General features: G+C 36.0%; 2 protein-coding genes across 2 annotated transcripts; both read left to right on the plus strand.

The window, feature by feature from the left end:
* Positions 1-1,279: 1,279 nt before the first annotated feature.
* Positions 1,280-6,222, plus strand: LOC127103747 (uncharacterized). Its single transcript, XM_051040978.1, has 3 exons — positions 1,280-2,562; positions 5,709-5,854; positions 5,990-6,222. The coding sequence occupies exons 1-3, from the start codon at positions 1,280-1,282 to the stop codon at positions 6,220-6,222; spliced, it is 1,662 nt and encodes a 553-aa protein (XP_050896935.1).
* Positions 6,223-6,457: 235 nt separating this feature from the next.
* LOC127103749 (F-box protein SKIP5-like) lies at positions 6,458-7,393 on the plus strand. The gene is made up of 2 exons (XM_051040979.1): positions 6,458-6,741; positions 6,835-7,393. Exons 1-2 carry the CDS (start codon positions 6,458-6,460, stop codon positions 7,391-7,393), a joined length of 843 nt encoding a protein of 280 aa, XP_050896936.1.
* The last annotated feature ends 16,873 nt before the right edge of the window (positions 7,394-24,266 follow it).

Raw genomic sequence — 24,266 nt, forward strand, 5'->3', positions numbered from 1 at the left:
CCATTTTCTTAATAAACCTTGACTTTTGTTAAGTGATTTTCAAACTTTTTTCTTAATAAATGCTAATCCATCTTAAGCATATTTAGACTAGTTTCAAAAGACTTAAAAATGAATAACTCACCCAAATCATTTTGTGCATTTGTGCACTTTTCCCTTTATAACTTTTCTCAACGCTTTAGCATGAGCCGTTTCCATAGTTGAGATATAATTCTCCTATCTCCATAGTATTGATGATAATTCTTTTCCATCAAAGAGAGCTAGCGACATACTTGTTGATCCTTATCCAAGTTGGAGACCTTCTCATGATGATGCAAAGTTCTCATACTTGTGGGTGATTAGTTTAGTATTCTCCTTAAAATGACAAAATGTCTTTTCCTCATTAAAAATAAATCAAAACAAACATCTTTGTTATTTTTAGCACGAACTACGAGGTTTTTATCCTCCATTGCACTTTGTTGATACGTAGGCATGAGGCTTCAAAAGTCTTGGCAAACACAAAAATCATAAAAAAGATACTTCTTTTCCCATCTCTCCAATCTTTTATTGACAACACCTTTTTTTAGACTAAAAGGCACATTTTCAAGGAGGTTTCCATGGAGTACCATGGATGTTTAAGGTGCTAATACCTTCCCTTTGCATAACTAACCCCTGAACCCTTATCTCTTTTTATTAGTTTTTGTTTTAAAACTTCTTCAGGTTTTGTTCGTACTTTTTTCCTTTTTCCTTTGGAAATAATAAAAGTGCGATGGAGACTCTTGCTTTGTGAGTTAACTTAATCAATAGCTTAACCTCAACATTTTTACCATTATAACACCTTACGGGCAAGTGGTCACCGTAATGCCTATTCAACAACAACAACAACCATTTACAATTCATATTCAACAAAAACCATAACAGCAACAACAATGCTATCATTAACAACCTCAACAACAACAACCATGTTACCAACAAAAGCAACAGTAACAACGTCAACGATGTCCTGAGAGAAGATTTGATCTTGTCCCCATGTCGTATAGTCATATTTTACCTTACATGTTATGAGGATCATTCGTACAGTTAAGGGAGTTAGGTCCCCCCCCCAGCGGTCCTTCCTCTCGGTTATGATGTCAACGCACGATGTGAGTTCCATTCAGGTGCTCCCGGTCATTCCATTAAAAACTGTAAATCCTTAAAGTATAAGGTGCAAGATCTGATAGATTCTAAGGAAATTATGTTTGTGCGTAACGACTCAAATGTAAACCACAACCCGATGCCTCTACACAACAAGCCAACTGTGAATATGGTAGAATTTGACAATAGAAGAAGATTAATGTCCCGTGTGGATGAGTTAAAAACACCACTCATTGAGATCAAGAACGTTTTGATGAAGAACAACTCCTTTCCTGTCTATAATGTTGATTATGAGCATTGTCTGATTAACCCACAACAATGTATAACTTTGAAGTCTGTCATACAACGATTGATGGACCATGGGATCTTGGTGGTAGATTGTTCATCTACCACGGAAGAAGTGTCCACCCTAGAAATCTTATATGATGAAGTCTTACCTATGCAAATACGATATGATCTTTCTCCAATGAATCTCTCTGGAAGTCCCATTGTTCCTTTGGTTATAACGATACCAATGTCGTTCCCCTTCAATGACACGAAAGCAGTTCCATGGGTATATGACTCAACACTCTACATCCATGGACAAAGAGTGCAAGAAGATCCCATGGCGTCTAATGAGCCAATGGCAAGTATAGCTGACACTGGTGGGGTCACCCGAAGTGGAAGAACCTTTGCACCTGTACCTCCCCAAATTGACAATGGTGGCACTTCCAACCAAGAAAAAGGCAATCAAATCGAAGTTGACCAGCAAAGGAAAGATTCTCTACCTACCAGTAAGGTGGATGAATTCTTGCGCATCATTAAGAGGAGAAACTATAGGGTGGTTAACCAACTCAACCAAACCCCATCAAAAATATCAATAATGTCTTTACTCATGTGCTCTGATGCACATAGGGACGCCTTAGTCAAATTCTCGAGGGATGCTCACAAACCACAAGAGATTTTCGTCTATCAATTTGAGGGAGTTGTCATCAATATAGCTGCCAACATGAGTCTGGGTTTCAATGACGAAGAGCTTCCCGTTGAAGTAAGAAACTATAATAAGGCCCTACATAGTTCCATGGAATGTGTAGACACCGTTTTGTCTAGGTTCTTAGTGGATACTGGCTCGTCTCTTAATGTGTTTCTGGAGAGTTTTCTTTCCAAATTGACTATTGATGGGCTCCTAATGAAACCCATCGAACTTGTGGTGAGGGCATTTGATGGTTCAAGAAGAACCGTGATTGGTGAAGTGGAATTTACTATCAAGATTGGACCTCACACCTTCTTCATAACATTCTATGTCATGGACATATACCCTGCTTACAGTTGTCTACTTGGACGACCTTGGATCCATTCAGTCGGTGTCATCACATCGAATCTCCACCAAAGGTTGAAGTTCTTGGTCAACAGTAAGCTAGTGGTTGTGAAGGGTGAGGAGGACATAATGGTGTGTAACTTAACATCGTTCAGGTATGTTGAAGGAGGAAGAGAGGTACAGGAAATCCCATTTCAATCATTTGAAGTTGTCAATGTTGAGTTGGTTGGCCCTATAAGGGAAGTTAAGAATGTTGAATTTTCGATAGCCTCTCTGAAAGACGCTCATACTGTTATCAAGAATGGACACCCCGAAGGTTGAGGGAGGATACTAGAGTTTCCTGTCAATAAGGATAGCGCTGGCTTGGGATTCAAATCCCAAAATTTGAAGAAATTAATGCATATTGCTAAGGAGAGACAAGTGCTCCCGTTGTCAGATTTATTTTCTAGTACCGACCACCTCATGGAGAACCAAATTTGTGCTTTGGAGGAAAAGTTAATTTCCAATGAAGAAGGATTGGTATACAAAAAGAAGAAAGGACAAGAGCTCACCAAGTGGACATCTGTTAAGATCACTGAAGTTACTTTGTTGGAAGAGCAATTCCCTATTTGTTTTCTCCTTTTAAGAATCCAATAATTTTAATCCAACAAAAGTCAAATCAACCTTGACCAAGGCCCAAACACATAGTCAAACTTCACAAGTCAATAAAAATGGCTCAACATAATTTCTACACAATTAATCAGTTAAAAATCAAATTAAAATGCATTTAAATTAAATTATGTTTAATCAAAAACCTAAAACCTCTTCAAAACACCAAATAAATGGCCAAGAGATTTATCATAGGTCAAACAAGGTCAAAGGACCTTAGACAAAAATTTTCATTATTTTTAAAATGTCAGAAGTATGTTTAAACAATTAAAAATATGCCTAAAAACAATTAAATCATGAAAAATATCAATATTAATCCAAAAAAATAATTTTAATTCAGAAAATGAAAGAGAAAAATATTTGAACTTTTTTGGTGAAAGTCCCGTATTTTTTGGATTAATAATGAAATTAATATGAATTAATTTAAAATAAAGAATTAAAAGAAATAATCAGAAAAAAAAAGGAGAGCCATCTGATCTCCCTCATTAATTGAGGTGGCAGATCAGATGGTTGGAAACGCGCGATCCACCAATGCTTCAGTCAAATGTCCTACACGCGTTGTAATCAATTTGGATGGATGAGATTAAAACGTGAGAACCAAATCAGATGGCCTAGATTGTTCCAGCGCATCACCGGAGCCCTACCTCTGGTCAACTTCTCCTATGAGCACCATCGGCCTGGTTCAGGTTTAACTCAGAGGAGAATGAAAAGTGAATACACTAATTTGAAGGAAAAATGCTCAGGAGCACGAATCTGACCTCAATTTTCTTTAATTCCAAGTATATAAAAAGATACAATGATTTGAATTTTGAGGATCATGAAGTGAGTTGCTTCAATTTGACCTTAAAGCAGCTCAATCTTCTTGCCTACATTGATAGGACTTCAGACAACCAAAAATCAACAACAATGGTGAAGAATTGAGGGAGAATCAAAGAGATGAAAATTCTGAACATTCACCTTTAATGGAGTTTCAATATGCTTGGCGGAAGTGAAATGGATCAAGGAAAGGGATACACTCTTGGAGTTTCAATATCAAAACAGATGGATAATTGAAACTCGATTTTCAAAGAAAATCCTCAAGTTTATCCTTCAATGGTGAGGGTTTGAGGTTGCAGGTTCAAAGTTTGGGCATGAGGTCCATATTTCTGAGCAATGAGGGTGTTATTTATAGGCCATGAGATTGATTTTTGCACACTTCCAAGTTTGGCAAATTTTGAAAATTCCCTTTGGATGGTTGCATGGACGTGTGTTAGGCCCATGAAATGATGTGATATGATCCACAATTGAGTGTACATCATGATGAATTCATGTTGGAATGTCATACAATTCTGTATGACAAGTGGAAGTGGAAAATGTCCAAATGGTTCTTCAACTTACACCCATGCGCAAGTCCTTCATACTCTGGCCAAATGAGGAGATCTTGGACTTCTTGGAAAGGTGAGATCAAGGGAAAGAACTTTCATGTTGAACACTTTTTATTTGAATCTTGGATCAAGATTAATTTTGAGGTGGAAGTTTGGGAAATCAAACATATTTGAAAATTTTCTAAGTCCCGGGTCAAATGTTCACTTCTTCATCCTTGAATAACGTTATCTATGGACTTCAAATGAGAAAAGTTCCTCCATCAAAGTTGTATCTCTTTCAAAACTATTCAATTTGGTCACAAATTTGACCTCATTTGGATTTGCATGAAGGATTTATGTATTTTATAAATTGAGGAAAATCACTTGTTCAATAGTATTGGCCCAAAATGACCTATAATGTTTCCTCTTTGCACATGCATTTGCAAGTTGAATTTGCACTTACTCCAAAAATCAAAGTTTAATTTGACATCTTGAATTGGATCATGCTGTCATACCCCGATTTTGGTCCTGAATTTTTTCCATTTTTTCATTTTTATTTGGCACTTGGCCTAAAGTTCATTTGCATACATTCATGACCAAAGACAATCGACCATTCCCAAATCCATATTTTTGTTACACATTGGTCATTGTCTAAGCCTTTTTGATCATGGTGCTTTTGATTATAAAATGGATTTTAATTATTTGACTTTTTAATTTTCAATTTGATTTTAATTTCGAATTAAGTTTAATTCCAAATTTCAATTTAATCTTAATTGTTTATTTTACTAATGATTCAAACTCTAATTGATTTTAATTTTCAAATAAATGTTAGAATTGATATCAAAGTAATTTTAACAAATTATAGATTAATTTGATTTTAATTTGGTTGTTACTGATTTTTTATTATTATTTAAATTGATATTTAAATTATTCTTGAATTATTTCTAAAAATCCATATCCATTTTATAACCAAACACCCATTTCAAATCAAGGATCAACCAAATTTTCATCCATTCATTAATACCATACATTCATTTTCAATTTCAGACTATAAAAATTACAATCCAAATTCACACGGCCTATGATCATATTCCGAACCACAATAGCTCCATGATAACATCCATCCTACCACAATCGTAACAGAGGAACATTAAGTCCATAGAATTTCAACATTAACAAGCCAACACTCCTTATTAACCAAAAACCTCACGCAACTGAGGAACATTTTCTAACTTACCAAAAACCTACACAAAACAAAACCTTCCAACCACTTCAATAACATAAATTATAACATGAATATACACTAATAGAGACGAGAAAACAACCAAACAAGCAGTTGTGGAAGGCAGTGGGGGATTGTTTCCCACGTGTAGAGAATCTAAAGATGAAGTTAATTTATTCCTTGGAAATGCCGGTACGGCAATGCGTCCTTTGACGGCAGCCTTGGTTGCTGCAGGTGAAAATGTCCGGATCTATTAGCAGTCAGTACCTAACTGTTTTGCTTATGACAGCACCGTTGGCTCTTAGCGACGTTGAGATTGAGATAATTGATAAATTGATTTCGGCTCCGTATGTTGAAATGACTTTAAAGCTGAAGGTGATGCTTCTAGCGCCAGTTACTTCCTAGCCGGTGCAGAAGTTACCGTTGGAACTATCACGGTTATAGGCTGTGGGACGAGTAGTTTACAGGGAGATGTAAAATTTGCTGAAGTTCTTGAAGGATGGGAGCTAAAGTTACGTGGACAGAAAACAGCGTCACAGTTACCGGGCCTCCACGAGATTCTTCTGGTCGGAAAGTGTTGCAAGGCATTGATATCAATATGAACAAGATGCCAGATGTTGCCATGACACTTATTGTTGTTGCTCTATCACCAAGCCTCGTTTGAGCCAAAACCTGCAGTGGAAACGTGTTACAAAAGTATAACCAACCATCAACCAAAAGCCACAAATTGACAATCATTCAATCTAGCTAACATAATCCAACCTGTAACAAACTGATAAATGATAGAATGAAACCTGCAACTTTCAAAAAGAGGCTCTTCGGGAGAGTAAACGGGAAATGACAAACGCCACTAGAGGTTTAGAAAGGGAAGTTGCATCATTACAATTAGTTGCTGAGATTAAGAGAACTGCTAAGACAGGAAATGAGGCAGCAACTAAAACTCTAGCTCGGCAGTTGATAAGACTTAGGCAACAGATCGGTAATCTTCAGGGTAGTCAAGCTCAAATGAGAGGCATAGCAACTCACACGCAGGCAATGCATGCCCATTCTTCTGTTGTGGTTGGCATTCAAGGTACTACCAAGGCAATGGCAGCTATGAATAAGCGAATGGAACCAGCAAAGCAAGCCAAAGTTATGCAGGAATTCCAGAAACAATCGGCACATGATTGTGAACCTGCAGAATAATAATTGACGGCATTAAAGAACTATGACAGATGCAAAAACAGCAAAAGCAACTTTGTTACCGCAAGGAACATCTTCAACAGTCCAGCCTGCATTACCGCCCTCGTTTGCCACAGATGGAATTACTTGGCATGCCATCCTCGGCTCTGGCTTCGGGTAGATCAATCGGTTAAAGACTTATCTGAACCTGGTGTTTCCCCAAACATTGAAACTGCGGTTTCTGCTTCAAGGCCGGGTGATACCATTTTAATAGCAGCTGTTGGAACTCATCGCGTGGCGAACATTCAAATAAATAAACCACTCTGCTTGATTGGTGCAGTTGAAATTCCAGATGACACGATGCTCACTTGTTCGCGAGGCTCAGACAGTGCACTCGAGTTCCTTTCCACCTGCAAATTATCAAACTTAACCGTGAAGGCCGAGCTCGGTTGCTGCTTGCTTCATCGAAGCGGAAGGCTGATCATAGACGGATGCTTACTCCAATGCGAGTCCAACCCTCTCGATTTTCTCTCATGTCCCATCGTAAGTACCGCCTGTAGCAGCGAGGTGTTTCCGTCACAAACCAAGTGCACCAACGGACTAGCTAATTGAGCCATATTCCATTTAGAACTTGTACCTGTCACCAAAATTCTATCAGCAGCTACAATGAAACCAGAAAATTCATTTTTGCAAGAGAAATTCACTACAGTAAAAAACATAGCCATTAGTCAAAGCTGTAGAAATTCAGAAAAAATCCCAAAATGGAATTAAGACAAAACAGAGGGAGAAAGTACGTAGGTTCAGATTACCGTTCCGAAATTCAAGCATCAAAAAGGCTAATGCAAACTGAGTTCACAGGAAGGATGTTGGCAGATACCTGTTTTACTCTACCATACAACAACCCTAAACCCTAAAGCTGTGGAGATAAATAGAGAAAAAGGCGAATCAGTGAGGGACGACGAAAATTGAGGCGGAAAAGAATCTCAGAAAAAAACCTAAATCCCAAAATCAAACCTGGATTGAAGAGGCGAAGGAGTGAGGTTTAAGCTTCATCATCGCCGTCGTCACCGCCGAAGGTGAGTCTCTTTCTTTTTGTTTCTCCTTAAAACCATGGATCCTTGCATTTTAGAGTGAGAGAGACTGAGAGGTGATTGATCGATTGAGGGAGAGAAGGGTGAGATTGAGCGAAGGTTGAGGATGAATGATTGAGGGTGAGAGAAACGTTCGTTGAGAGCAGGAGAGAGATTCGTTGTGAGAGAAACGTGAGGTTAAGTTGAGAGAGAGAAACGTGAGGTTAAGTTGAGAGAGAGAGATTCGTTGAGATTGAGAGAGCGATTTTGTGAAGTGAGATTGGGAGAGAACGAGGACGATGAAGCATCTGTTACGTTGCTTCCAGTTTCTTTCTTTAATTTATTTTTAAACAGAATAAACATTGAAACCATTAAATTTTTATGTTTAAACTTCCTAAGTTTTATTTAATAAATGTTTTCATTTAGTAGTGTATATTAGTATTTTTTTTTTGGTGATTCCAATTCATAGTCCATTGAAAAACCGAACAGCCACGCGGCTAGGGTATCTTTTCTTGGTTTCTCCCATTTGGTAGTCCAACAGACTATTTTGTTTTAGTTTTTATTTTATTTTTTTAATTTTAGTTTTAATCTGTGCTGGTTTATATATCCAAGATGTTTTTGTAAATAATAGCTAATCATAATTGGTCTAGTGGAGAGAGGTTAGTTTCATGGTCTTTAGTGGGGTGGGTTCGATACCTATATATAGCATTTTATTTCTTTTAGCATTCATTTTTTTCATGTTTATGTTTTATTATAATTTATCCTATACTCATAGTTTCATTATTATTTAATAACACAAATTTGGTTTCTTTTAACTTCATCATCCATTCAAAACCGCTTTAAACTATTAAAATCACACTTTTCTCGATTCAATGTCGAGCCCATTTCCATACCTTTGTAAGCTGATTGCTTTTAAGCATCGCCGTCAACCTCACATAGCTTACTCTTGGGCTTTCTTACAATGAGCCAGTTCTCTTGCACTTACACTCATACATTGCATTATTTGTTGTTTGGGCCCGATTTAATTATTTCATGATTTTGAATCCCCATTTGACAAAATGTACCCCACTCCCCCGATGTGTAATAATTTTGTACTATTTTATCTCTTTATTTGTTTGACTGTTTAGTTAGATACTAACACAAGAATAAAATCAACCATTTCCAAAAAATACAAAAATAATGACTCGATCCAACGTCGAGTATTTTCTCAATAAACAAAGCAATTCATTTCTCCCTCCTATTCTATTCCATTTCTTTCAAACTTTCACCAAACGCTTGATTCAACGTCAAGCCATTTTTCCTAATAAAAACTCAAAAAATATTAATTCATAGTTAAGACCTTTTCAATAAGGATGGAAGTGGAACGTGGTGTATACCGCGCACTCCTGAGACTAGGATTCGAGATGTATATCTCGCCAATCCTAGCTTTCACCATCATCCAAATTTATCCACTTTGTTTTCTCTCAAACACTCATTCAAATTTCTCTTAAACGTCCATCAATACTTGATCTAGGGTCAAGTCATTTTTTAGAACAAAACTCAAAATACCTAATTCTTATTTAACACTTTTTCAATAAAGGTGGAAATGGAACATGGTGTATACCGTGCACTCCTGAGATTAAGATTCGAGACGTATGCCTCGCCAATCTTAGCTCTCGCCATCGTCTAAAATTGTCAATGAGGTTTCTTCGAACCCTTTCTCAATCAAATTCCAAAATACTTAATTCCTATCTTAACGTTTTTCAATAAAGATGGAAATGGAACATGGTGTATACCGTGCACTCCTGAGGCTAGGATTCGAGATGTATATCTCGCTCATCCAAGTTCTCGCCATCACTCAAAATACACCAAACCAATCAATTTCTTTTTCTCGCCGCCGTGCAATTGACTCTTAAACCTTTTTCAAACGAAAGGTACTTTGTTTCAAAACAATGCAAGGCAATGTTTCTCCACCTGTTTTGGATAGTCCAACAATGTTTTCGTCGACCAACAAACAAAACATTTTTCTACCCAGAACTACGTAAGCCTTGATTTCTCTTTTGAGATACGTAGGAGCAGGATTTTTAAATCTTGTCAGACCCACTAATAAAAAACTTAGGTTTAGTCCTTCGTCAAAAAACAAAAATCCAAAAACATTATCTTCTCATCCTTTCTTTCTTTCCCACCTAATAATTCGAAAATCCTAATATTTCAATTAACAATAACGCACACAACTAACCTAATGGTTCCCGTTGAGTACAACGGACGTGAGGGGTGTTAATACCTTCCCCTTGCGTAATCGACTCCCGAACCACGATTTGGTTGCGACGACCATAATCATTGTCGTTTTGTCTTGGGTTTTATCGATATTTCCCCTTTCCTTTTTAGGAATAAATAAAGTTTGGTGGCGACTCTGTTCAGTCCATCATTGCGAGCGTGCGATTACGCTTCGCTTTGAAGCCGTATCCCCATTTTTTCGAGGTGCGACACATGCAATTTGAATGGATTTCATCTCATAACAATTGAGAAAGTTATGGTCTTGGGAAGTGGACCTCTAAACTAGGGTTCAGACAAAACGACCTATAATCTTTCACTATAAATCATGACTTTCAAAGCAAAACTAGATCTTGATTTCAACATGAAAGTTGTTTGGAATGTCATTTTGAGTAACGTTTCTCTTGGAATCATTTTCATATGACAAAGAGTTTAGGAGATAGGGTCTTGGGAACCCCATTTTTGATCAGTTGACTTTCTCTGATCAACCACCATGAACCAACTTGCTAGCTTGACACTTTCTTGACTTTTGGGACTAATAGATGATCATATATGCATAATTTTATGTAATGTGAAGTATCCCTTTAAATATTTGATCAATTGTTGAAGAAACTTGTTGAAGAAGTCACACATGATACCCAGATGAATTAGGGTTTCCAAAGCAAACAAACTCCAAACTCTTGATGATTTCTTGATCAAAATAGCATGTGAAGATCATGGGAATCCATATATGATGATTAGAGTCAATGTGAACCAAGTCTTGATTTTGCTCCTTGCATTGAGGATCTCAAACCCTAGATGTGAGCTTGATAGAGCATAGGTGAGCAAGCACACTACCTATAAAAGCAACAAACTATACATTGACATATTTTTGGTATTTTGGTTAGTGAATAAAGTAAAATGAAGTATGATACAATCAAATGTGCTTGGTGATCTCTCCCAATGCAAACCCAATGAATGATGGGTTAGGAAGATGCCAAGGTGTGATCCCAATGCCAATGCATATGATGAGATAGTATGAGGGATCTTAGGGTCAAAATTGGGGTCTTACAGAAGGCTCTGATGCTTTAGGTCCTAATACCGCTGAAATGTGTTTGGTTCCTAGCGTAGTCATACCAACCAAATTAAAGGTCCCCAACATTGAAAAATACAAGGGAGCTCGTGACCCTAGAACACATATCAGAGCATATTGCTGAAACATGGCCGCCTACTTCGATGATGATAGACTGCTAATTTACTTCTTCCAAGATAGTTTAAGTGGAGCATCGCTAGATTGGTATATACCATTGGAAGGAACTTACATCCAGTCATGGAGGGATATGGTCAAGAATTTTCTAAAACACTACCAATATAAAACTGTTATGGCCCCTAAGCGCACTCAATTGCAAAACCTTAATCATAAGTTAGAAGAGACTTTCAAAGAGTATGCACAATGTTGGAGAGAGCTTACCGCAAGGGTACAACCTCCATTGTTGGATAAGGAATTAGTAGACATGTTAATGGGAAACCTCCAAGGGCCCTATTTGGACATAATGGTAAGAAGCACGTCCTTCGGATTTTCTTATTTGGTTCTCGCCGATGAAAGGATAGAAAACATGATCAAGATGGCTAAAATTCAAAACCTCGTCTATTACATCCAGTGTGGTAAAGAAGTCGTTTGTGGCTTATCGGAAAAATCGTGAGGGTGAAACCAATGCAATTATTGTTGTTAGGGGAAGGGCGCTGACGCATTGTGCACCCTATCAACAAGTAGGAGAATATTATAGAGAAACAAGTTAAGCATCTTGTGTCCAAAATAATCAGAGTAAGGGTGGGAAAGCTCCATTCTTACTCATTCCCCACCATTTAAGGATCATGGCACAATAATAATCGTATTTTTAATGTTTTTTTGAGTTTGATTATGAAAATATCGCTTGGCGTTGAATCAAGGGTTTATTGCTTTGATTATTGAAGGTTTTATCAACCCTATTAACCAAATCCATGATCAAATAGACTTCATCAACCATCATTAAAAAAGTCAAGAAAAAGGTCAAAACAAAATAATCAAAATTTGAAATAAAATACATGGTCAAAAAATAATCAAGATGTATTTACAAAGTTTTTGGATTAAAAATAAAATAGATGGTGAAATAAATAAAAATAAGATGAAATAAAATAGGGGGGAAATTGAGAAAATAAGGAAATAAAAGAGAGAATTAGAAAAACAAAGGGAAAGGGGGCGTTGGGGATTAAACCCCTGACCTTGGGGTCATGGGGTCAACCCCCACCCACTGGGCCAAGCACCCTTGGTGATAATATTATACGTTAATGAATAAAATAGAAAAAGTCAAACATAAAAACAAGCGTGCTCAAAACAACCAATCAAAACATGACATTGGTTATTTTTTAATTTGAAACACGAGCGAGCCAATGACAACACTGGTCGTCTTCAACCTTGGACCTCCAAAATTCAGACTCAACAACTCGAGTTTTTTTAAGGAATCAACCATGGATTCTCCTTCCTAACACATCATCATTGTCCTTTCCACACTCGTGAGACATTGATTGGCTCTGAGTGTGGAGTATTTCACATGAACTAAGAAATTAACATTAACCTAAAATTAAAATTAAATGTTGAATATGGAGTAATCAATGCTTAAGTCATATGGCTTAGCATTAGAGATAAAAATCGAGTAATATGGTAACTTGTTTGAGTGAAAAATGTGAATGTAACTACCTTGTCAAAATCAGTTTTTGATGAAGGTTCTGATGAGTGTGGATAGCTCGGGGAAGGTGGTTTCAACTGGTTTTAGTGTTTCAGAAAGTTTAAAGGATGTTGGGTGAAGGTTTCTGGGTGGTTAACTGAGGTTGAAATGGCTTGAAACTCAGAACTCAAAACTCTATTTTGGGGGAGTAAAATCGGATTTGCAACAGGGTTTTCTTGGCTTGAAAAGCTTATATTTATCATGGAACACCATCCCATATTTATAGGGAAGGTGTTGGGATTGTTTGGAGGGAGAAAGTTGGAGGTTTCTTCAGAAAAGGAGAAACTCGAAAAATGCCTAAATTTGAAGCTTATGGGAGAAGTGTTGTTAATGTTTTTGCCTGCAATTCGCCTTCACTCAGTTGGTTTTGCACTTAGCATCAAATAGGTTGGACAAGGGTGCTTCAATCAGAGTTGTTGTCCCTTTGGATTGTTGCCATTTTGGGAAAAATCTGATTTTAACCTTAGCTCCGGTTTGGCTCACCATGTGACTTTGTATGCTCATTCTGACTCGCATTGGTGTCTTGAAGTGTTTTGCAACATGTTTGGGACCAAATAGGATTGAAACAAACAAGTTTTAGAGACTTAATGAGTGATTATTAAAATATGATTGATGTTGGTCTGAGGTGTGCATCATGATAAATCACCAACTTGGATATTGGGCCAAATAAAATTGGCTTGTGGATTTTTCATGAAACTTGTGACAATTGTTCTTTGCCATGCCCATAACAATTTTCAAAAAGAACCAGATCAAAAGGAGTTGTGGTGTGGAAATGGCATTAAGGTAAAATGGAGGTCATGGACATGTTTCTAGGCCTGGCTAGGCATCTTGACCAACTTGGCAAATCCAAAACTTGAGGTCCTTTCTCAATGAATTGGGTCTTAGATCTTGAAAAAAAGTTAAAGGGGGATTCAATTAGTACATTTGGATCAGAGAAGAACATAAAATAGTCGAAAGTTGAAAAATTTATGGGGTTTGGACCAAATGGTAAGCCAAACTTTCTAAAATGTGACCAACCAACATGCCCTAGAAATTCCATTTTAAGTTTTCTTGATTTTCAAGGCACCGCGATGGATTTTTAAAGCTCAAATGATCATAACTTGATGGAAAATGAGGCTTGGTTCATGGTGGTATGATTACAGGTGAAGATGATGAATGAAACCAATGCATCACATGTACAAAGTTCAAGAACTTGTACCATGGATGAAATGGGTGTTTGCTTGATGGGTTATGGTTGAAAATGACTTGAATTGAAGGTGAATGGAGTGTTGAATGATGGTATGATCAAGGGAGTCTAGGCATAGAATCAAAGGATTGCATAAATTAGGGTTTCTTGGACCACAAGTTTCATTAAGATCCATAGTCAGACAAATTAGGGTTTGGGCTGCAAGAAGTGTCTTATGGTGATTCACAAGGTTGTGGTATGATCAAAGTTTTGATATTAGGGGTCCTCAAAGGTATGGCCAAGGCATAACATGCTCATGACTTGTACAAACCACTAAGGATCAAAAACTAGGGTTGAGGTGCTTGGTTGACCAGATGAATCTTCAAATGTCTTCAATGAGGGCTCACCATCCAATTAGGGTTTTGGAGGTGACTTAGATGTATTAAGTGATCCTACTAGGTCCAAGGATGCTTTATGGATGAAGATTAGGGTTAAGATGGCTTGGGTATACCTCAACATGATTAGGGAATCTTGATGTTCCTCAAATGAACACCATACCTTGAGTTTGTGAATCATTTTGGAGGTTATGAAGATTGTATGAAGGTAGGGTGAATTTAAGGGCATGAAAGCTTCCCCTATTTAATCTTCTCGGACCTACATGTATGGATAGCAATGAATTCCACACCTTCCAGGTAGGAGAGGATTAAATACAAAAAGTATTCGGAAATGTAAGACCCCAGGTAGGAAAATTTCCTTCCACTCCTTCTTACGCAAAAACAAGTGCCTACTTCATATGGAGAAGTTGATAGAGATGATATACATTTTATTCATAACGATCATGAAGAAGACAAATGGGAAAATAAACAAGTAAGTATTTTTTATTCTTTATTCATAATTTATTGTATGTTATAATTTCTAAGATTATTTACTAACAAGTATTATTATTTAAAATTGTTGGTGTTTAAAGTTAAGAGACCAGGAGACAAAAAACCAAGACACCAGTATACTATTATTTGATGTAATGGTGTGTAAATTATAGGTTTTTTGTGCCATTTTAGTTTTTATGTAATATACAATTTTTGGTTCTTAATGCAATTTTGGCTTTGATGTAATACAATTTTTTGTCTAATACAATTCACAAATGGGTGTGTGTCTCTTTCTGGTTTGATACAATTTAGAAAACTTTAGGTTAAAAATTATGAATTCTATATACTTAAAAAACAAATAATTTCACAATAGTTATTTAATACAAACATTGTTATAGGTAGAGCACTATCTAGAATAATAAACGCCAAATATGGCATTACTGGGTATCGAACCCAGGACCTATAAATATTTCACTATGATTGTTCAATACAATTATGGTCATAGGTAGCACGCTTTCCAATTTACTACACACGGGAAATATACAATCATTTTCAATAACACACTTACAATCACTTACAATCACACACTACCTAACAACGGACATACAATTGTCATTATATGTTTTTCACAATCGATGTCATGTGTGTTTTTTATAGTAGTGTACCTTGTATGGACATGTAACCCCTAAAAATATACACGTGTTCACCATAAGCATTACTAGTTCTTAGACAAAAATTAACTACACCGCTTTCACAGGCTTTTGTCATCATAGTCAACATCGTGGCACCTCTAGTTTTTCTTTTACTTTTTGTATTAACACAGGTTGTATAAGAGGTTATCTGAGAGGTGATGGTTAAATCGCTCATATCTAGGTAAATTAAAAACTATAATACTCAAATTAACAAATCTATGATAAGTCACTAATTCATATGAATTATACAATACTCATGGCACACTTCCTAAAAACATACATTCAATATATTCTCAAACTAACAAAATAATCATGAAGAAAACATTTAAAAAAACATATTCATGAAAATTTCACTAGTTAGTAGGTAACACTATTTACTGAAACTAACACTATCCTAGAAGAATAACATTGTTATCAATATTTCAGTGGTTAGTGACACCATTTTCTCAAACTAACACTATTCAAGATAAACAAAATCTATATACGCATCTCAGTGGTAAGTGGCACCATTTCCTCAAGCTAACACAAGATAACTTGAGTTACGTACTAAAAACATGATGACGAAGCTTCAAGAAGTTAGGTTGTAAGAGTTGATATTCGTGTTGATGTTAGAATAAATGATGGAATATGAAATTTAATGAAGATGAAAATCGCTTAGGTTTTTTTAAGAGAATGACGATGAAACAAGGTGTATTGATAGGTGTCGGGGAGCAAAAAGTGCCTGAGCGTACTAACGTTCGAAATAACTATAGAGTTGCCACCGAAGTTTTAGTTTTAAATGTAAAATTCGATAAAATCCTTGAAGAACGAAAACATGGTCATCGCAACCAGTTTCGGATTAGGGAGTCGGTTATGTAAGGGGAAAGTATTAATACATATCACATTCGTTGTACTTAATAGAAATCTTCTAATTAGTTTAGGGAATTGAGCATTTAGCTTAAAGGTAATTGAAGTTTTCTATTTATTTATAAGATTATTAAGAAACATGGAAATTTTTAGTTTTTTATTAATGGGCCTGGAGAGATGTTTTAATCTCCCTCCTATCCCCGTATGCGATGGGAAACTCAAGGGTAGATAGTTCTTTGTATAAAATGTTTTTGTGTTTTTTATTTTTAGAGAACAACATTTATGTTGCATTCAAGAAGTTTAAACATTTTCTATATGCTCGAACTATGGAGGCTGAAGCGTCTGTTTGCATTTCCTGTCAGAATAAGCAAAATACTATTCTTTTATGACAAAAGTTTGTTTTAAGTGCACTAGGGAAAAGCAAGTTATTTCATGAGTTAAGGTTGACTTTAAGTTTATTATGAAGATTTGTTATCAGAGGGGAAATAATCGTTTAGATGAGGTACGTGCTAAGCCCTCGATTATTGGAGAAACGGGTGCATGTGCATCCCCCATTCCTTCAAAGTTAATTCAAATATATATAATTTAGTTTTTAAAAGGGAAATAAACTATTTTGCAATTATTATAAACTTTATTTTTATTTTTTGTATTTAAGTTTATAATAATTAGCTACACATTTATTACTATCACATGAGCTACGACAACTAAGTGACAACCATCATCATTGTTATAACTACATATTATATATTTGCACACATCAAAGAGAAACATAAAATGCTCATAAGCTCTACAAATTCCTTACAATTATAATCATGAGATATTAATAGCCTTTAAATCTATACTAATTACAAACAATAAAAATGATAAATAAATAAAATACACAAAGTGGATCTACCTATTGGTGTACAATTTGTGTTTGTTAAAAAAACAAAATTACGTAAAGAGAGAGAGAAAAGAAATAAACCCATATTTTCATTTATTTTTTATACCACCTTCGAAACACATAGTAAATCATTGATACAAATGAGTGGAAATAAAAAGAAAAGCAAATAGGGAACAATATGGGAGAAGGAGGCTGACCAGAGGAAGATGGACTTTGCGGTTGGGTGGCGATTACATCATCGTGGAAGGTTTACGGAGGTGAACGGTGCGAGCATGAGGTGCCTTGTGACCGAGTGGCTTTTTTCTTATGGAATGGTTTTTTTTCCTGAGTCCTTGTCTACGATGAAATTGGTCGTCTATTTATACTAATTTTCAAGGTAACACGAAAGGAAAACAAGTTATAATGACAAATCATGACCAATTAAAAACAAGCATGTTAAACTTTGACCAATTAGAAACAAGTATGACACATTGCAAGTATGACACATTGCGACCAATTAGAAAAAAGGATGACAAGTTATGACCAATTAGAAACAAGTATGACACATTACAAGTATGACACATTGCGACCATTTAGAAACAAGGGTGACAAATTGCGACCAATTAGAATCAAGGATGAGAAATTAAGAAAGATTATGTACATTGTATTTTATTATTTTATTGATATTTTAAATTATTTTATGAATAAAAATGAATAAAAGAAAATAAATTAACAATTAATAAATACCTATTTAAAATATACAAAAATGATATTAAATTACTCCAAAAAAAGTTAACATTTTACTTTTTGTTGACTTTTTAATAAAAAAAGAATAAATAATAATAAAAACTTTTTTTTTAATATTCTTTTTTGAATTGGGCATAAAAATGAAAATAAATGCAAATGCTTTTCGTACACCCAATAAAGTAAAATAGTAAAACGCAGGAAAAATTTAGGGTACGACAACTGCCCCTATTTAATTACCTTTGACTTGAGAATATGAGTAACGACAGTCTTCATGTAATCATGGCGAAAGATAATTGAATATGAAAACGACCCCAAATTTTATCCACTGAGATATATGGAAGAGATAAGAAGACATCTAGGCCAGGATAAGACACAAGATCGTTATCAACTCGAGAGTTGATGCTTAGATCAAACGAGAAAGGATTATCATCAACTCAAGAGTTGATGCTTAGATCAAACGGAAAAGGATCATTGTCAACTTGAGAGTTGATTCTTAAATAAAACAGGAAAGGATCATCGTCAACTCGAGAGTTGATGTTTAGATTAAACAAGAGATGATCGTCATCAACTCGAGAGGTGATGCTTAGATTAAAATGGATAGACCATCGTTAACTCGTAAGTCGATGCTTAGATCAAACATGAAAGGATCTTTGACAACTCGAAAGCATATTCTTAGATCAAGGATAAGGAGATCTATGTCACCTCTATTAGAGGAAGACGACTAATCTAGATGGGGGATGAATAGATCCCAAGTTAAAAAACTTTACAGAAATTCTGTTGAAAATTTTAACGGTTAGCGGAAGTGAGCCAAATAAAATCGTCTAAATCGAACCGCTATCGAGAAGCTCGAATATGAGTATATGAAAACCAATTGATGATAATGATAGACAAATTAATCAATATGTTTAAGAAAAAAATCGTTTAAATGATATAGCTAAAGGTGGGGGCTATTTCCAATGACGAAATACACAAAAACTTAATTGGGGAAAATTATCGAACACCTTGTTTGCAATCAGTTTCTTCTCTATCTTTCTTATCCATCAATATCGAATCACCAACGTTCTTCTACTTCTTCGACGATTCTCCACAAAGCCACCAGACGCATAAAGCCGCCATAAAATGTATGGAGTCTCCAAACTAAGAACGCCCACAACTCGAAATTTCGAATTGCGCCTCCGTTATCATTCAATGTTGTGTTGTCCCTCACTGTCCTTTGATGTCACTGCAACACTTTTTTTAGATTTTTTTCTTTTTGTTTTCTATGATTTGAGTTGCTATTGTATCATCTGATATTTAATAGATGGTATTGGCTTCTATTGTAAACAAAATGCTTAACAATTGTTTGTTTTGTTTGTTGGTGTTTGTTAAATTGTATGAACTAAAACTCATTGAGTTTTCTACAACTTTGAAGTTGAATATCGTTAACTACTTTGCTGGAGAATGAGAATAAAAGGTGATTGTCCCTAGCAACGGTTGGGGAGAAAGATAATGGTGATTCCTAGCAACGGCTGGAACACCTAACTCTGACGGGGAGTTCTAAATTCAGTGATGATTTCTAGCAATGGCTCAAATACCTAAGTTTGTAGGGAGAAAAAAGGTTCAGTGATGATTCCTAACAACGGCTGGAATACCTGACTCTATGGAAAAAGAAGTCGTTCAACAAAGATTCCTAGCAACAGCTGGAATACCTGACTTAATTAGGGATATAAACCCAAATGGTTTAGCGATGATTCCTAGCAATTGCTAGAAATGCCTGACTCTGTTTAGGAAACCAGAAGTTTAACAATGATTCCTAGCAATAAATGGAATACCTGACATCTGTTGGGGAGATAAAACAATTCATTGACGATTCTTAGCAACGGCTAGAATACCTGACTCTACTGAGGAAACAAGAAGTTCAACGAAGATTCTTAGAAATAGATAGAATACCTAAATTATGCTAGGGAAACCAGAAGTTCAAAGATGATTCTTAGCAACGACTATAAATATCTGACTCGGATGGGGATACAAAACCAAAGGGCTCAGTGATGATTCCTAGCAACGGCTAGAAATACCTAACTCTTATCGGTAAAACCTGAGAGAGAACAATGAAGTTCAGTGACGATTCCTAGCGACGATTGGACAACCTGACTCTACTTGGGGAGAAATATTTGGAATGCAAATTTATTTTACTAGGGAAAACCCTAACAACAGCTAGGAAGTTCCGAAATGTGACAAGGACAAAACCCTTGCAACGGCTGGGACTGTCAGAATTTTAAGGAATTTTAATTGAGTAAGATTTGAATATGAATCACAGAGGATACTCATGATGCAATTTTATGTATGTGAGATACAAATGCAAGTTTTGTAAGTTATGCCAAGTATGATTGGGATCTGCGGGGGATAATTTGTTAGGAATGCCAATGATGATTGGGCTTGGAAATTACTTGGGGAGAAGAAAATGACTTTCCGACATCGGAGAATGGACCTTCTGATGTATTTTCTTTTACTGGGGATCCTTCTGTTGAGTAGTTTATGATTGGGCCAAATCCAATGGGATTTATGGCGTTGCGGCATTGAGGTATACCAATCATGTTGGACTTTGGTTACTTTTGGGATACTTTAGAAAGAGAAGTAATTTCGATGTATTCCCTTAAAATTTTGTTTCGCTTTTTTAGTAAAAGTTTTTTTTACCTAAAATATTCTATTATAAGGTCAATTAAAGAAAAGTCATTCTTCACAAACAAAGCAGAAAAAGTACAAGTACTGCACACGTATGATGGAATCGATGTTTATTGATAAAATGATCCCAATAATGGGTGATTTGTACAAGGAAGCAATTTCTAAAAGAGGTGATTTCAAAAAGAAATTGAAAAACTATAATAACAATAGAAATAGCTCGGATTTCATCTAAGTTCCAACTCAGCTATAGTCCTTACGCCCTTATATCTTGCTTCAGAAGGAAAATGATTGGATTGACTCGCTGAGGAGTGTAGAAGATTTTTCATGGAATGCAGTCTCTCGCTTTCATTAATCCCTAATTTTTTCTTAGACCATCCTTTCGGGTTTTTAGTCTACCGGGATACCCATTTATGCATAAGTCGCCCTTTCGATTTTCAACTTATTAGATTTTTTTTTCTCTTTTTCTTCTTCATGCGTAGTATTTTTTTACTACATCCGCGTTCACGAGGGACGGAATATCTTCACCATCCATAGTTGGAAGGATTAAGGCCCCTCCATAGAAAACATTTCTTATAATATACGGGCCTTCGTAGCTTGGCGTCCATTTGCCCCTAGGGTCAGTATGAATCGGTAGAATCTTCTTCAAGACTAAGTCTTCAGCTTTGAGGTTGCGAGGAAAGACCTTCTTGTCATGGGCCCTCTTTATTATCTTTTGGTATATCTAGCCATGAAAAATGGCTTCCAAACAATTCTCATCAATGAGGTTCAGTTGGTTAAATCAGGCTTGCACCCACTCGGCTTCGTCAAGCTTGACGTCAATCAAAATCCTTAAAGAAGTAATCTCCATTTTAACAGGAAGGAATACATCCATGCCATACACAAGAGAGAAGGGGGTTTCCCAGGTACATATGGAGGTACGGTATCCATGCAATGCGAAGGGGGCATTTTGTTCCAATCTTTGTCGGTCTCTACCATCTTCTGCATAATTTTTCTTGATATTTTTGTTAGCTGCCTCAACAACTCCGTTCATCTTTGGCCGATAAGGCGATGAATTATGATGCTCGATTTTGAAGCTTTGGCAAAGCTCCTTCATCATCTTGTTATTGAGGTTAGATTCATTATCAGTAATGATCTTGTTGGGGACCCCATAACAGCAGATGATTTCTTCAACCTCTAGCTTATTATTTTCGTTTTTTTCTTTCATTATTTTTCAAATCTTCCATCAATCATATCTCTCTCATTTCTCAACCATTTTTCATGAAATAAATATCAAAAATTCTTAGAAAATGTAAGGAATACAATGGTACGATAGGTTTTAGCTAATACTCAAAGATGAAGATGCACGAAGGCCAAAACCAGAACTGGAAATTTAGGTTCCATGCAACTTAAATTCAGATAAACAACAAGATAAATGGCGTGTTAGTTAATGATCAACCTCAACACAATAAATGCTACATATTTGCTTCAGAAATCACATGGAAATGATGCATGTATAGTGAGTTTCAAAGTGAAAGAATACACCTATTAGAGCAAGGTCCAATGCCTCTTCAATACCACTTCCAGCTACTGTTTGAAGCTTCTCCTAATGCTTATTAACTCCCTAAAGGTGATTGGAACCCTTGGTTGGCAGAATGCACGAGCAAGATGGGAGAAATGGAAGTTAAGGTTAAAAGCTTGCAAAAATGATGTTTTTCTTAGTGAGCTTGGTGTGTGGATAATTGAGGCTTTATCCTCTATTTATAGTTATACTTTGGGGTTCAAGAAGCTTCAGATATCATAAAATAATTGTGGCTTGTACTGGTTTGCTTGCTTGGTTGGTTCTTGCACAAAACACCAAGTGGGAAGCATGGCAAAAGCATGAGGTACATGAAGTGTTTTGTTGACCTTTTTCTGATGTGTATGACTTGACTTGAGGTTTAGAGTTGGTATGTCTCAGAAACAAATCCATTTGGGAGCTCAATGGTACTTAATGTTGGGTTAAAGTCACTTTACACAAATGGAAGTGTAACCTTTATGCCAAAAATGGAATGATTCATTGTGTAATGACTTGGTTGCTTGGATAATGGCTCAAAACTGTGTGTGATCTTCTGATTAGAGTGAGATTTAGAAGCAAGATAGCTTGCAAAGTAAGATTATGTAGCTTTGCCTCAAGTCTGCATGATGAACTTGCCATGAAAATGACCCAAAATTCAGATTTGGAGAGCCAACTTCATCTCTTAGAAACTCCTAGCTCAAATATGATAATTTCATGCTCTTGGACTTTTTGAATATCTAAGACCATCCTCTACAACTTTCATGTTGGGATTTTTCCTTGAACCAATGTGGATCATGGTGAAAAATGATGATAAAGTAAGTCACTTTTTGAAGGCAAATTTGGCTGAAATTTTTTCTAAGTGTTTTGAATTTTATGGTACCAACTTCATGGCTTCTTAACTTGAAATCCTTGCATTTTTGGGGAATCAATCATCAAGGATAAAGTTGAAGTATGAAGTAAGGCCTCTAATCTGATAATTGGAGCAAAGAAAATGCTGGCTTGGATCACAAGTTATAGCCTTGGAAAGTTCGGTACTTGATCAAGTGCATCCATCAACCATATTTTCATGATCCTTGAGTTGAGAAGTTCATGTTTGACCAAAAATGTCAAAAATCAAACTTTGACTTTGACTCAGTTGACTTTGTATCGGCTGAATCCAATTCTTGCAATCTTTAATGAATGGAATCTCTTGGGCATATTGGATGATTTGAATGGATCACTTATGATGTGTTTGAAGTCTTTGAACCACACTTAAATCTTTGAGATCATACCTTGGCTAAAAAGTCAACTAGTTGACTTTGGGTCAAAACCCTAGTTGAGGGTATCAGATGAACTTTGGCCTTGATGAATTTGAGATGGAATGATCTTGAACTTGATTCTTGTTGATGGAAGTCACTTGATCACTTGGGAAGGGTGAGGAGTTTTAAATGTTGAAACTCATGCCAAGTCTTGATTGATTAATCTTTGAAAGCTCTTGGTGCAAAACCCTAGCTTAAGACAAATAAAGTAGAAAATATTTTTGTATTCTCAATAGGTTAGTAATGCAAAGATGCTAGATGTCATGCAAATGATTCAAATGATGGCGGCATCTTAGGGTTGAAATTTAGGGTATGATAGATTGATTCAAAAAATACATGTTCATTTCATTATTATTATCGTATAAAAATAACAAGTTTACAAGCACGTCTCAGTTAACAAACGATGAAATTAAAAATGAAAATGATTGTCTAATGATCGCCAATGCTGAGAAAGCTCTCTCATGATTGATTCATTGTTTGATTGGCCTTTTCACCCACCCAAAGGTTAAGATTTATATGTTCACCATGGAAGGGACAGTATTTCAATGATTTGATATTGGAACACCTGAGTCTTATTCTTCAATATCTTCTAACATTGGGTTCTCGACTTCTATCGCATTTAGAAGACTATCGTTGATTCTTCTTCTCTTTTTGTTTTGGAGAAGGCTCGTGTCTTGCAGTCTTTTTTCCTTTTTTTTAAATCCATAACTTTTTCCTGGAATTCTCTTTTGAGTTTTAAGTCCAACA

This window comes from Lathyrus oleraceus, chromosome 7 (genome assembly GCF_024323335.1).
Source record: "Lathyrus oleraceus cultivar Zhongwan6 chromosome 7, CAAS_Psat_ZW6_1.0, whole genome shotgun sequence".
Taxonomy (NCBI): Eukaryota; Viridiplantae; Streptophyta; class Magnoliopsida; order Fabales; family Fabaceae; genus Lathyrus; species Lathyrus oleraceus.

What these genes read in the sequence shown, in the direction of transcription:
- LOC127103747 (XM_051040978.1), top strand. Translation starts at nt 1,280, where the DNA reads ATGGTAGAATTTGACAATAGAAGAAGATTAATGTCCCGTGTGGATGAG. An exon ending in TGTAACTTAACATCGTTCAG is followed by an intron (nt 2,563 to 5,708) that starts GTATGTTGAAGG and finishes ATACACTAATAG; the next exon opens with AGACGAGAAAACAACCAAAC. An exon ending in GGCAGCCTTGGTTGCTGCAG is followed by an intron (nt 5,855 to 5,989) that starts GTGAAAATGTCC and finishes ATGACTTTAAAG; the next exon opens with CTGAAGGTGATGCTTCTAGC.
- LOC127103749 (XM_051040979.1), top strand. Translation starts at nt 6,458, where the DNA reads ATGACAAACGCCACTAGAGGTTTAGAAAGGGAAGTTGCATCATTACAA. An exon ending in AAGCGAATGGAACCAGCAAA is followed by an intron (nt 6,742 to 6,834) that starts GCAAGCCAAAGT and finishes GAACTATGACAG; the next exon opens with ATGCAAAAACAGCAAAAGCA.